General features: G+C 46.2%; 1 protein-coding gene across 3 annotated transcripts in view; it reads right to left on the minus strand.

The window, feature by feature from the left end:
• Positions 1 to 15,186, minus strand: part of LOC118401070 (SLIT-ROBO Rho GTPase-activating protein 1-like) — a 162,753-nt gene that overhangs the window by 48,394 nt on the left and 99,173 nt on the right. Inside the window, exons 7-12 of one of the 3 annotated variants that reach the window (XM_035798270.2) lie at positions 14,779 to 15,000; positions 14,143 to 14,244; positions 7,727 to 7,924; positions 7,069 to 7,153; positions 5,289 to 5,316; positions 2,468 to 2,576 (exon numbers count right to left, since the gene is read on the minus strand). In XM_035798270.2, coding sequence (XP_035654163.2) covers positions 2,468 to 2,576; positions 5,289 to 5,316; positions 7,069 to 7,153; positions 7,727 to 7,924; positions 14,143 to 14,244; positions 14,779 to 15,000 — 744 coding nt within the window. Of the gene's footprint in view, positions 1 to 1,784; positions 1,819 to 2,467; positions 2,577 to 5,288; positions 5,317 to 7,068; positions 7,154 to 7,726; positions 7,925 to 14,142; positions 14,245 to 14,778; positions 15,001 to 15,186 lie in introns of all 3 variants that reach the window. The other 2 variants (XM_052474813.1, XM_052474814.1) reach the window with 2 other exon arrangements.

Raw genomic sequence — 15,186 nt, forward strand, 5'->3', positions numbered from 1 at the left:
ATCTGATGCAGCACTCCACCACTCTCCTTATTGGTCAAATAGCCCTTACACAGCCTGGAGGTGTGTTGGATCATTGTCCTGTTGAAAAACAAATGATAGTTCCACTAAGCACAAACCAGATGGGATGGCATATTGCTGCAGAAGGCCGTGGTAGCCATGCTGGTTAAGTGTGCCTTGAATTCTAAATAAAATCACACAGTGTCACCAGCAAAGCACCATCACACCTCCTCCATGCTTCACGGTGGGAACCACACATGCGGAGATCATCCGTTCACCTACTCTGCGTCTCACAAAAACGCGACGGTTGGAACCAAAAATCTCACATTTGGACTCATCAGACCAAAGGACAGATTTCCATTGGTCTAAAGTTCATTGAAAGTGTCTTCTTCGTATTGGTGTCCTTTAGTAGTGTTTCTTTGCAGCAATTCGACCATGAAGGCCTGATTCACGCAGTTGATGTTGAGATGTGTCTGTTACTTGAACTCTGTGAAGCATTTATCTGGGCTGCAATCTGAGGCACAGTTAACTAACTAATGAACTCATCCTCTGCAGCAGAGGTAACTGTGGGTCTTCCTTCCCTGTGGCGGTCCTCATGAGAGCCAGTTTCATCATAGCGCTTGATGGTTTTTGCGACTGCACTTGAAGAAACTTTCAAAGGTCTTGAAATTTCCCGGATTGACTGACCTTCACGTCTTAAAGTAATGATGGACTGTCATTTCTCTTTGCTTAGTTGAGCTGTTATTTCCATAATATGGACTTGGTATTTTACCAAATAGGGCTATCCTCTGTATACCACCACTACCTTGTCACAACACAACTGATTGGCTAAAACACATAGAGGAAAGAAATTCCACAAATTAACTTAAGACACACCTGTTAATTGAAATGCATGAGTTATTTCATAGTTTATGTCTTTACTATTATTCTACATTGTAGAAAATAGTACAAATAAAGAAACACCCTGGAATGTGTAGGTGTCCAAACTTTTGACTGGTACTGTATTATTTGCTCAGAAAACTTAAGGGGCCAAACAAACGCACCGGGCACGGGCTGACCATTGGGGAACCCTGCATTAAAGAAAACACATTCCTCCCTCCCTCAGAGAGTAGCTTACACTTTGCAGAAGTACCAGCTGCCATCTCTCTGCTAAGGCAGAGAACTCTTACAAGCTTCTAATAATGTTTTGGCTCTGCTTTCACCCCAGGGAATATACACAAGGCCCCAAACACAGAAATCATGACAGGATTCCAAGAATCACCGGCTACCAACGCTCTGTAGCGGAGATGGACAGGGCCTGGGCCACTATAGTGCATGCTGATGTAATACAATCACATGTGATGTGAGCACTAAGCCAGATGGGTATTGGATTTCTCCCAACATATACTATCAATGTAGATGTTGGAAGGTTTAAAATAATTGTTGGGTATTCTAATAATTGTACAATGTAATCGGAGCCAAATTGTAAGAATGGGGTAGATGTTGGAAATTTATTGGGTACGGGCCAAGTTATACTTCAGTATACAGCTCAACCATGGATATAGGAATTAGGATATCAAATGAAATGACATATATAGATGTGGGCAGTTTAGTCTTTCAGAGCAAACCTCCAGGGAGTTAGTATTGCACATCAACACACACAGGTCCAAGGTTTTCACAGACAGGAAGTGGCAGTGGTGTTAGGGGCAGGGCAGAAAAAGAGACAAACAGACAGAAGGGAAGTCAGTATAGACCAGACAGGCAGCAGTAGGGATCGGTCCCTTTAGACTCCAAGTTCTCCACTCTACCTGGTGTCTGGCGTGCGAGTTCCGTCGTCCACGGCTACAAGGAAGAATAAAAGGAAGCAGAGAGAGCAGGAGGAGAGAGAGGCGACACCCAGATTAAATCACCACAGCAGCCACCTACAGTACCACAGCCGAGCCCAGCCCTCACCCCCCACACACAGAGTGGCTATCAAACGCGAGGGAAGGAACAGGCAGGACAGCAGGGCACTATGAGGTGGTGAATCCTTTATCACTCTGGCCACCGTCCCCTGGCTGTCGCATATATCCTGCTGACAATGGCTGCTTTTATACCAGCCAGAGGAGAGAGAGAAAGACAAAGAGAGGGAGAAATACCAATGCCATAGCTGACAGCATGGACTCCGGAGGAAAGATGGAGACAAACATCGCCCCTCAAACCTCTCCTCCTTCACCCCCCACCCTGTGCTCGCGTGCCCTCTGCTCTGCCATTATTCCACCTCCCCTGGATTCACCCTGTCAGTACCAATGCTGTCTCTGTGCTTCCCCAGCGTTTGAGACTACACAGCTGCAGAGAAAACCCAGAAAAAAATAGAACCACAGAGTTGTAGTCAGCGTAATGATCAAACCCCAGGAAAAAGGCCAAGCGAGAGTGGTTGAGTTACGATCATCATTATGGTAACGGTCGGAGAGACGGTCGGTCGTGGTTCGAGGCCGGACTTGACCAGTACCTTGACAAAGGACTCCAGATTGCCATTAAACAACTTGACGTTAAAGACCGAGCGGGGCCTAGTCCTCCTATTCGTGCCACCGTGAGGTTTTGGCGGCACATTGGGAGGCCTAGAAGATGGAGACGCTGTTACAGAAGCTAAAGAAATCGTCCACCATGAACATACAGTGTAGATAGTTTGGTAAAACATTCTGACATTGAGTGTCCAGATGCTTAGACAAAGTAAACACGCATTTTCTAAACTATGGCAAAAAAGTGACTTGTTGTTTTGTCGCTTATGGGGTCAGTCAGGGACCGGTTAAGCCTGTTCTGAGAGTTTCCGAGTGTTCGTCGTGAAATGATGCTGGGCCCCGATCGGATATCCCCACTAGTCTCATTGAGCGGTCACCAACTCCTATAGTTAGAGGGTTTTATATCCTTCCTTTTCCTTTCCACCAAACATCAAAAGGTCATGAAAATAACAGGCCTGCTGGGTGGAGTGTGAGGGGGCGCCGTGCGGTAGCATCCACCTCACGACATGTCCCGGTGGGTGAGGGTGTGTGTGGCACCCGGGGCGGGGGTGGTTGTCTCGTGAGTTAGTTCAGTAATCTCACGACAGTTACCAGCGGGGTTGTCCCTCTAGTCATCCCCCGTTGCTCCCCTACCCATACTGATATTAACTACTGTCATTCTCATAGTTTCCACTGGAATAGGCAAGAGAAAAATGCTCATGGAGCATAACTAACGAAATGACAGTTAACTAAAATGTACGCTTAATCCAGTCTGAAGTAATATAGAGAATTTATTATACAAGAGACAAAATGGACAAGTTCCACAGCACAACGGCAGAGTCATGTCTCAAGTGTAAAACTAATGATTCAATCCATGCTCTCTGGGAATGCTGTGAAGGCTGGAAGTTGTGGGCGGACCTAGAAAGTTTGCTGTCAAAAGTATTACAATGTAAACTTTGTTTTAATCCGTTTGTCTGCATATTTCAAGACATGGCATATATGGGTGTAGTGAGATACACAATGGGCTGGACGATTCTCTTCTCATCACTCATCTTGAAAAACGTATACGGTACTAAAAAGTTGGAAGTCAAATCAATCTGCCATCATTAAAACAAATGGAAAAATCTAATTATTTATTATTGAAATATTGAAATAGCATGGGCAACCGAGAAAAACAAATTGGTACAATTTAAGGCCAGGCTACAAACAACAATACAGGCACTAGGGATGGGGGTGTGAGCATGTGGGTCTGGGCAGATGAGATGTAGTCATTGTTAATATGTCTAAGTTGCTATTCGTAATTATACGTTTGTATGTGGAGTAAACCATGTTACTCCACATACAAAGTGTCAAAACAATCAATATATCAGACTGCTTAAAGTGGAGAGAAATGTTTCATTTTTCACAGAATCACCCGTAACCTTAAATGTGATCCGTTTCACATCACTACTTCACAGGCAAGACATTAGAACGTTTTCTTTTTTTAATTATCAAAATGCATTTTGGGCAGAAATGGAACATGTGAACTTTCATGTGCCTTAATAACAAACTTGTATGCAATCTGTAAATGCGAATACAATGGTTAAATTACGAGCCTAGTTGGTTTAGCCACGGAAACATTTAGGAACCTTCCCACGAGCCATGATTGGCTGAGATAATGGATGGGCTGGACATACTGAGAGATGAATTTGGATTGGTCTGCCATGTTGCATATTTCTGTCTATAACATGAGCTTCTAAGTATGTGTACATACAACGCGGCATTAGAGTTGGGATTATGGCTCATTGGTTTAGACATCAAGCTAGCTAAACAAAGACTCCACTATGCAAGTAACCATTTCACTGTACTGTTTACACCTTCTGTATCCTGTGCATGTGATAAACAAACATTTGATATAGTTTCTGTTTACCTGAGACGATAATGCGAAAAACAACATGACCTGCACCAAAATCAGATTAGGATACAGGGCAAGGACTAGATAGTGTATTTTCACTACTACTTTTTGCTTCAACTTTCACCACGTTTAGTCTTGAAAATCTTTGGTTGTTTACTACACTCCTGTACTCACTCTGTTTAGCAAATGGCCTCACATGTGAACCCTTAAAGAGATGGGTGGGGCTAATGCTTTAAAAGGTTTGAACGATGCTGAATGGGTGTTGACAAAGAAGCTCTCCAGTCGGTGTACCAAAACATTCAGGGGCCATTTTCTCAAAAATGGGGTTACAAGTTTATCAACTTTCAAAGCAGAATTACGTTCCCATTGTTCCTTAACTGTAGAGATATACAATTTTCTAGCTCTGAGTCTCTATAATCCCTCCGAAGGGACTTTGATCTAGATACTAACACACAGTGCATTTGCATGCAAATGACAGTGTTTCTCCCTCTCTCTCCCCCTGTGAAAGAACATTGCTTTGCTATCTGAGAAAATTCAAGGGGGGGGGGGATTCAGAATAATTTCCATGCCATGCTAGGCATATGGCAAATTAAATCCCAGGGGAGTCCAGAGCAGTAACATCTGCTCTCTCTGCTCTGCTGTCTATCTCTCCAAGGTCAGGAGTTAGGGTACAGTAGGAATTACTTCACTGTGCACATGGTGCTAAGGAGAAACTTTTCAGATGCCTAACTTTTATTTTCCTTACAAACCAGTGTAAATGTGTCTCGACGTTATTGGAAATTTGACTCTAGGATGATAATGATAAATAGTGTTCGCAATGGAAAGTACAATGACTTTTGGGGAAGGTTTTTAAAGAACTGAATGTGGACAACTCGGTCTTATAAAGGGTCTTAGTAAAAACTAAGAGGTTTGTATATGAGATAGTGGTAGTGTCTTACCTTGTGGTCATATAGTCCCCTCTGTGACCTGTGGAGACAGAGGGGAGAAAAGGGGAAGAGAGAGAGCGATTAGAGGGGCGACATGAGATGAGACTTGGGACCCGTCCCCGAGACACTGCAGTGCTTTGTGCACACGCTCAGTAAAGCACGATGCAGCCCTGCCATCTGCCCATAACCTCTGGCCTCATTATTATACTCTTAGGTAAAGAGTATTGATTTTTAGGGCAATCTCAGTAGACATGGTACAAAAAGAGAGGGTAAAGACCCTCGTGACACATCACAGTAAAATTGAAGGATTTATTTTATAAGGAAATGGCAAAATACTGGTAAAAGATGGGTTACTCTGTGGACATCTGAGGGGTGGAAATAAGATTTTTTATGTATCTGTTATTTTACCAGGTAAGTTGACTGAGAACACATTCTCATTTGCAGCAACGACCTGGGGAATAGTTACAGGCGAGAGGAGGGAGATGAATGAGCCAATTGTAAACTGGGGATTATTAGGTGACCGTGATGGTTTGAGGGCCAGATTGGGAATTTAGCCAGGAGACCGGGGTTAACACCCCTACTCTTACGATAAGTGCCATGGGATCTTTAATGACCTCAGAGAGTCAGGACACCCGTTTAACGTCCCATCTGAAAGACGGCACCCTACACAGGGCAGTGTCCACAATCACTGCCCTGGGGCATTGGGATGTTTTTTAGACCAGAAGAAAGAGTGCCTCCTACTGGCCCTCCAACAGTATCTGGTCTCCCATCCAGGAACTGACCAGGACCAACCCTGCTTAGCTTCAGAAGCAAGCCAGCAGTGGTATGCAGGGTGGTATGCTGCTGGCCAAAAGATTAGCGGGATTGGTCGATTTGCCGATGCACTTGGGAGTCCAGTAAAAATAGGTAGAGGCTATATGTATGTATATTGAATGTTTATATTTTCCACCAGGTCCTCCAACCTGGGGAGGTTAAAATGAATACAAATAAAAGATAGACGCATGACAACACATGACAACACACACAGTTACACACACACTCACGCAATTGAAAGCTTTGTAGAAGGCAGGATCCCTTGGCTCGTCATAGGGACGTGCCAAGGGATCCCGATTCTCCATCTCAACTCCCTGTACAGTCAACAGATTGACAAAGACCGACCGATTGAGACCACCCTGGGACCAGCCTTTATTGTTGCGATCAGGAACAGGAGGAGCAGCTCAGTGTTGACAGAAGCTTAGTCAAAGGCCTTGAGAAGATATACCACCGATGTAGAACACAGGGACCCCAGACATAACAGTAATATGCGCTAATGCTGCCGGGCCATTAAGCTAACCGCTAATCAATCTCTAAGAGGGATAATACAGCAGCAGTCCCTTTAGCTCTGACTTGGCTCGCTAATGGTGAGATTATTTCTCAGTCGTGAGACCCGATGGAGAAAGTAGCACAAGGGAAACGTTACCACGTCCAGAGGAGATTGAAATGGACCATTTTAGAATCAACCAAGTATGTTTTTAAATAGCTGAGTTCTAAAGCACAGCATTTCGTTCAGAAAGTGCATGCAATCTTTCTCTTTCACTTAGCCAGGAGGTCCTTTACAAACGCCAGCCCACTGAAAACAGACAATAGCCAAGACTTTGTCAGTGTACTGTTTAATACATATGGAAACCTGCTTAGTTAACTGAGCCAAACCAAGCACAGTCATTTTCCTCCTGTCTTGTTGGTGGAACAACCGACAGAGGGGAGACAGACAGACATGAAGTAGGCCATGACACTGGGGTCTCTGACCCCTTACCTTCTCCCAGAGTCCTCTTCAGCAGGTCGTGCTTGGCCTGCAGTTTGGAGATGAGATTGCTGCCCTCCAGAAACTCCCGGAATTTCTGTGGAGAATTCAGAGTAATTACTTGGGCTGATGAGCCAAGTGAGCGTTGCCTGCCCTTAAGACACCAATCTCTGATAAGGCCGCCAAGGGCAAAGGACACAACGACAATGGGAGGTTTAAAAAGAAAAAAAAAAAAAAAGCTTTATCGCACTATGTCTGTCTTTAGACAGCCAGGAGGACACAATAACAGAGAATAGCCTAGTCGCTCACTAAGGAAGAGATACTTTTGGAGAGCTTGGTGTCAGAGTTACATTGCCCAGAGAGGGAATACATAATATATTCAGCCTTTTACTAGAAAAACAAGTACAGTGAGCACATATTTGTCACATGCTCTATTACTAAGATACATTACGACACCACGGATCACGACGATACAATGTTGTCCACATGTATTCATATTTTCCAGCCAATCGATCAACAGCAGCAAGTTCTTTAGCGACTGTCAGTCTGAATTCAAAGTCAGCACAAAACTTACTGAAAATATTTTTGCTACTGTGTTCAATGAATATGACCCTGACCAGTTCTCTCCAGTCATAACCCAGAGGTTACCAGTAGCAGGCGCTCCACTCACCATGAAGTAGAACTGCTCTGTCTCCTGCTGGTTGGCCCTCCGCTTGGCGATGCTGGGCTTGCTGAGGTAGGTCTCCGACACGGTGGACTTGACCGACTCGGTGGAGCGGCTGTGGTGGAAACACTCGGACACGTCATAGTCTTCCATGGTCACCATATCCTGGATGGTGGTCAGGGTGGCCTCTGACGTCTTCTTGATCTGAACAGAACACAAGAGAGGACCACAACTTTGCCACAGGTGTAAACACACATTCAACTGTAGGTTGCTTTCCCTCGAGTAGCGACCACTGACCCAAGATCCAGGAGACCGAGGTTATGACCCCTAAACTACAGGCACTGGCTGGGAGGGTGCATGAGTGAGTTGCAAAAGTTATGGAGCGCTCGAGAGACTTAAGTGTTGCGACAACGCAGTTAATCAATATTTATCTATTTAACTGTGTAAGCCTACCAACACGACCCAACGGTAGCCAAGTCTGAGCGCTATCAGAGTACAGCATGGTTGGTACCATATTGTAACCAGGGCTCCCGAGTGGCGCAGCGGTCTAAGACACTGCATCTCAGCGCTGGAGATGGGTCACTACAGACCCGGTTTCGATTCCAGGGCTGAATCACAACCGGCCGTGATTGGGAGTCCCATAGGGTGGCGCACAATTGGCCGCAGTCATTGTAAAAAATAATTTGTTCTTAACTGACTTAATAAATACAAATAAAAACTAATTCAAATAACTTCTACCACCCTCTTAATGTGAGAAATTCATGGCTATCTGTCAGCCTCAGGCGCAGCATGACAAATGCACCAGTCCTTGAGCATGACTCCAGACCAGGGCAATCAATTTACAGACAGATAGAATAGAGCTGGAAGGCAGGTAGGTAGAGAGGAATGGTGCTCAGTCCCAGGCTTTTCATTCTTATCTCCATAGCCGCCACTTCACTGTCAGCGATTGCTTTTCCAAGAGCTTATAAAACGCCAGGGCTTGGCCAAACATATCCCATCACCTCCAACAGAGGGAGGACAACACAATGCAAGATTCCACTAGACACTGACGGTAACCGTGACTAAGTCAACAAGATACTCCTTTCCAGGGGGTGATATATGCATTGTGTTAAAGCTTTAATGAAATGCATGTTATTGGCAAACAAACTCTTCCCACCTTCAAAGAGGTCTCACTCAGAGAAGTTTAGGCTCCTGAAAACACTCCCATTCCACTGATGCGGTACATTTGGGGGGAGGATTGAGCGAGAGAGCGAGAGAGCTAGAGCGAGAGAGAGAGCGAGCGAGCGCGACTAAGAAGAGAGTTAGGAGGTAGATAGACAGGGGAAAGGATGGTGCTGCATGCCGAGGGCTCACATGATTTCAGAGACCATGTGTTCACCTGATGACAGGGTTCAGAGAGCATATGAGAGAGAGAGATACCTGCCAGAACCTGTGATTGACTGTCGAATGTGTCAGCGTGAGTCATCGACACAGAAAAGATGCAGAGAGAGAAAGAAGAGCGAGAGGGGGAGAGAAAAAGAAGGAGTGAGAAAGAAGGAGAGCGAGAGAGAGAAATAAGGAGAGAGATAAAGGAGTGAGAATGTCAGAGAGAGCGAGGCCAACTCGCAAAGAACAGAAACAGTCTAACCACCATCTGAAGCAGAAAACGCCACTCTGCATACAACACAGAATTCTGAGAGGGAGGTTAAGGCGTGTGACCATCAAAGTCAGAAGGCATGTACTTCTGATAGATGAGCTAGTAACTAGTCGAGATGTGAGTGCTTGAATGAGAAATCTCAATGTAAACCATGACTACATGGCGTTACATGGTTTCACATGTAACTACGACACACAAAGACAGGAACAGATTATAGCTCGCCTTACTAATTGTCTGACCCATGACTCATTCAACCTTTGACCCACCTGAGAAAAAAAGGGTGGTATGAATGAACCCAAGGCTCTCTTTCAACTCCCCTTTCATCTGTGTGTTTTGTTTAACGGATCACACAACTGATTCCTTACTCACACAGAGCGGCTGTAGTTACTGTCATTCATCGCTATGTGGAGCAAAGAAACAAAAATGACACACCATGCCGAGAAAGCATGCCAAGTCCCACTGTCATTCGACACTATGTTAAGCAAAAAACTGAAATGGCACAACATGCCAAGAAAGAGAGGCCATCTGGTGGGCAGGACACAGCAGTGGTTCCCCGTCCTGACCTGTGTGGGGCATCAGTTTCATCCAGGCAGACAAGGTCATGCAGCACCATGGCTTTTCACGACCCCCCACACAGAGGGGTGCTGCCTGCACTGACTGCATACAGCCAGTGTGAAAGCACCAGCTGGGCTTAGGAGTCAACTCCCCGTTCAGAAATACGATACCGAGTGGAATGAGGAGGAGTGACGATACCGAGTGGAATGAGGAGGAGTGACGATACCGAGTGGAATGAGGAGGAGTGACGATACCGAGTGGAATGAGGAGGAGTGACGATACCGAGTGGAATGAGGAGGAGTGACGATACCGAGTGGAATGAGGAGGAGTGACGATACCGAGTGGAATGAGGAGGAGTGACGATACCGAGTGGAATGAGGAGGAGTGACGATACCGAGTGGAATGAGGAGGAGTGACGATACCGAGTGGAATGAGGAGGAGTGACGATACTGAGTGGAATGAGGAGTGATGATATTGAGTGGAATGAGGGTGTTTAAAATTCCCATCCTTTCGCGTGATAGGATTGACCAACATTCTGCTTTGATGGGACCCAAAAGACCTGCGTCTTCCTTAGCACTCCTACTACGAGAGACGCTTTGTGAATACGGGTCCAGAGTTGCACTGTTTAGGACCAGCCCATGGGTTCCATCACCTCCGTGCCCTTGGCACGGGAGTACAGTACCTTTCCTAACATACTCCTGGGTATGAGACGAGCCCTCTCTTTCCCCAGCCTCTCCTGGGTGGGCATGTGGAGGCCAATGGGCCCAGCTGTCACAGTATGGAGAGGACCCACGCATGCGAGAGAATCGCTCCCAGCTAAAAAGCTGTTGAAAGTCCCTGTATTATTCAGCAGACTACTAGTTACCAGTGTTGACTGCTAGGCTCAATTACAGCCGGTCTTTTAGACAGAGGCGCTCACTGGAATATGCCCATTGGGGCCCAGCAAGATTAGAGCAGGAGGCCTGGATGTTATCCCTGTGACTGCTGGGGGGGGATATTTGTCCCTTATGGAATAAATATAGACATATCTTATCACCTTGATTCTAGAGCTACAGACCTTCTTGACATTTGGCATTTAGGGTCTTCAAGGTGTATTTGGCTTCTGAACTCCGGGGTTGAATATAATAATAATGTATTTAGCAGACACTTATCCAAAGTGACATACAATCATGGGAGCATACATTTTATGTATGGGTGGTCCTGAGAATCAAACCCACTACCCTGGCATTACCAGTATACTGGAGATGTATCAGTTGTGAAGTCACTTGCCATGCTCTACCAACTGAGCTACAAAAGGACCATGGGCAGGACCATGGGCAGCCTGACAAGTGACTTCACAACTAACACATCTCCAGTATAAAACTTGTCTGGTGAGGAGCAGGACTTCTATCCACCAGGGCCCGTGGTGAGGAGCAGGACTTCTATCCATCAGGGCCTGTGGTGAGGAGCAGGACTTCTATCCATCAGGGCCCGTGGTGAGGAGCAGGACTTCTATCCACCAGGGCCCGTGGTGAGTAGCAGGACTTCTATCCATCAGGGCCCGTGGCAGGACTTCTATCCATCAGTGAGGAGCAGGACTTCTATCCATCAGGGCCCGTGGTGAGGAGCAGGACTTCTATCCATCAGGGCCCGTGGTGAGTAGCAGGAGGGCAGGACTTCTATCCATCAGGGCCCGTGGTGAGGAGCAGGACTTCTATCCATCAGGGCCCGTGGTGAGGAGCAGGACTTCTATCCATCAGGGCCCGTGGTGAGGAGCAGGACTTCTATCCATCAGGGCCCGTGGTGAGGAGCAGGACTTCTATCCATCAGGGCCCGTGGTGAGGAGCAGGACTTCTATCCACCAGGGCCCGTGGTGAGTAGCAGGACTTCTATCCATCAGGGCCCGTGGTGAGGAGCAGGACTTCTATCCATCAGGGCCCGTGGTGAGGAGCAGGACTTCTATCCATCAGGGCCCGTGGTGAGGAGCAGGACTTCTATCCATCAGGGCCCGTGGTGAGGAGCAGGACTTCTATCCATCAGGGCCTGTGGTGAGGAGCAGGCTAATCTCCTGATCAGTGAGTCAGGGCTGCGGCTGGCCAACACTAAGCTAACACTGAACACACATCTCCTAGGCTTTGATGTGCCACTCTGAGGTTTATCTGTAGAAAAACAAACACTGGCTCCCTACAAAGGAGACCGTATTGGATTGCCAGGGTTCGTGCAAAACGCCTGGAGAATATGCATTAAGTTCGGTACACATCTAGCGAGAGAGAGAGGAGGAAAGAGACTCCATCTGTATCTATCTAAAGCCGTGTTTCATCCAAATCTCAGAGGCAAAGGGAATTTAAATAACTGGATTAATAGCTTGCTCTGAGAAACACACACATTGAATGGCGAAGGAATTGTAATAAACAAAACTCTGTCCTCTGAGAAGGGTAGAGGTTTAACCAACACAGCACATAACATATTCCAGAATTTCTGCAAATATATCTGCATATATACACCCAGACCAGAGGACCACAGTGGGCCGTCCCATACCAAATAGCTCCCAGAGTCTTCCATCTCTGACGATAATAAATCATCTTATCCATGTTTTCTTACACCCTCTCATGGTGTCAAGGATCGAGGAAACAGCTGCATGTCAATTGATAGCAGAAAACAAAAAACAGCTTTTCACTTCCTGTCTGGAACAGAGTCAGTCAAATCCTTGCCTCCTCTTGTCATTGTTTCCTCAATTCCTTTCAAAGGGCATTGGAGGAGAGGATCCAAGGTCCCTCCCTCAGACCTCCTCCTCCAATGAGCTTGGAAATTAATTGAGAAAACAAGGACGGAAGAAGCAAGGAATTGACCGTTTGAAATAGCCAATGTGTGTACAGTTCTGCTTCAGTGTTTTGACAGCCCCTGGAAAGGCCTTTTCAATTACACACCATGCCAAAAAGAGGCCATCTGGTGGAAGAGAGAAAGAGGCCATTTGAGCAGTGGTTCCCCGTCCTGACCTGTGTGGGGCATCAGTTTCATCCAGGCAGACAAGGTCATGCAGCACCATGGCTTTTCACAACCCCCCACACAGAGGGGTGCTGCCTGCACTGACTGCATACAGCCAGTGTGAAAGCACCAGCTGGGCTTAGGAGTCAACTCCCCGTTCAGAAATACATTACACACCCAGTGTGATCGCCTGAGCCTTGTAGGCCAGCATGACATAACCCAGTCAAACCACAAACATACAGTACTACAACACTATAGGTCTGGACAGGGAGAATGACAGTGAAACGATAGGAAATTGAGGGTTGGCAGGCGATTAAGCTTCTCATAACTTAGACAGTACTAGACCCTACAATAGAAAAGTTGAAAAAGATACTGAACTTGCAGACATATCATGCATCATCTTTGACAAAAACACATATCTATCAACTTTATTTAGTTGTATAATCAAGCCAGTCTGAAATCTCTTGAAGCAGCAGAAACTGACTGACACATTCACAAGCATTCATTCCTAAGTCCTTATTTCTTTGTGAAATCAAAAAGAGAAGGCTGTGCGCACTGATGTGAGACGAGAGGAGATAGCAGGTCAGACGGGAGACAACGTGAGACACAAGAAGCCAGACTGATGGACGTGATTGCACTCCCTAACACCGCAGCAGCAGACAGACATTTCCTTCCAGTTGTCTTTTTACTTAGCAAGCACTCAGGCATGCCAGCCAGCACAAGTCTGATTAAAATGTTACAGCCAGGGATGGATCGCCAATGTCAAAACCGAGAGGGGGGGCACAGGGTGTTCAAATAGAATATATAGTGTGTGTGTGTGTGTGTGTGTGTGTGTGTGTGTGTGTGTGTGTGATAGAGACAGTGATTTTTTCCCACCATTGGGACAAGGGAAAAACATCTCTGTGTGGTACTGAAGGCTGCCTGCAGGGCATGAGATGTTTTTGTTGTGCGGTAATTATTCCAACTTCGATATCTAAATTATTTAAGCCATCAACTCTCCTTGGCTGACTTCTGACTTCAGGTAACTTTTCACACAGCATTTTACTTCCTTCCCAACATGTGACCACAATGGACCCAAACAGTTGTGTTCATTAAGCTCCAAGTAAAACATTTTTTTTTTAAAGACTAAAACAGGGAGGACCACCTGACCTTCAGGACTAATTGGTCCAATAATCAACACGCATCTGCGTTTTCCATGGCATCACTTTTTCTGTTGCATGGCTGACTAAATAGGACCACGGTATGTCAGAGCTGGACTCCCTCTTACCTCCTCGTTCTCAATGTTCAGAGTGGCCAGGCGGGACTGGAGCTGCTGGAACCTCAGCATTAGCTCGCCATTCACCGGGGGCTGCATCGCAATCTGACACACCTGTGCAGGAAGAGGAAATGCATTATCACTGAACAGGAAGTCACTTCATCACCACCGTTGGACAGATGGCTCACTTAATCTTTAACCTAAGAAGTAAATCAGTTTAAACTACACCACAAACCACAATGGTTTCCAATGACCCAGATCTGAATCCAGACAGCCGCAGAACAATAGTTTGTGAACAAACATGTTATCAGGGACGCCAGAGCCAACGACTCCTCAGTAAAACATATTGTACTCGACTTAAGGCTGAGAAATGAGACATGCTTATCATTGGCTTCGGCCTATAAAAACCTGCTCTGCCGGCTTAGACACCGTAAAGTTACGCAATTAAGCCACCAAAACCAGGGCTCATTTAGTACGAGACATAATCAAATTATAATTAAATTCCACACTGTGAAGCATTTAGGACTGAACATATTGATTCTAGTAAAAACATGGAGGTGTCTTCAACCATTTTGACAAACAGCACTAGCCTTCACTACAATAATGGATGAACGAAAGAGCAGATGACAAATGAACTCTGTGTCTCACCTCGTCGCCCATGTGGGGCTGGAACTCAAACTTCATGGGAGGGCAGAAAGCAGTGGGGTACAACTCCATGAAGCGCTGGCGGTCGCTGCGGGGGTCCAGGCTGTCCACGGCGTTCTCGATGATGTCCAGGCCCTCGTGGCGACTAGTCTCCAGGTTGTACTCCGCTGACAGGTAGGTCCTCAGGGCCCGGTTCAGGCTGGCGTGGTAGCCCAGATCACAGCACTGGAAGAGGGGAAGAGGAAATTATACTTGGATCAGGAAGTACCGTTTACTGGATCTTCTGGTAAACTGATAGTAAGCCAGAATGTCGCAGGCACTAAAAGGTTATGTCCAAACACAGTTGAGAGTTGAGTCAAGGTGGTTGGATGTCCTTTGGGTGGTGGATCATTCTTGTTGGGAGTGGAAAAA

This window comes from Oncorhynchus keta, chromosome 22 (assembly GCF_023373465.1).
Source record: "Oncorhynchus keta strain PuntledgeMale-10-30-2019 chromosome 22, Oket_V2, whole genome shotgun sequence".
Taxonomy (NCBI): domain Eukaryota; kingdom Metazoa; phylum Chordata; class Actinopteri; order Salmoniformes; family Salmonidae; genus Oncorhynchus; species Oncorhynchus keta.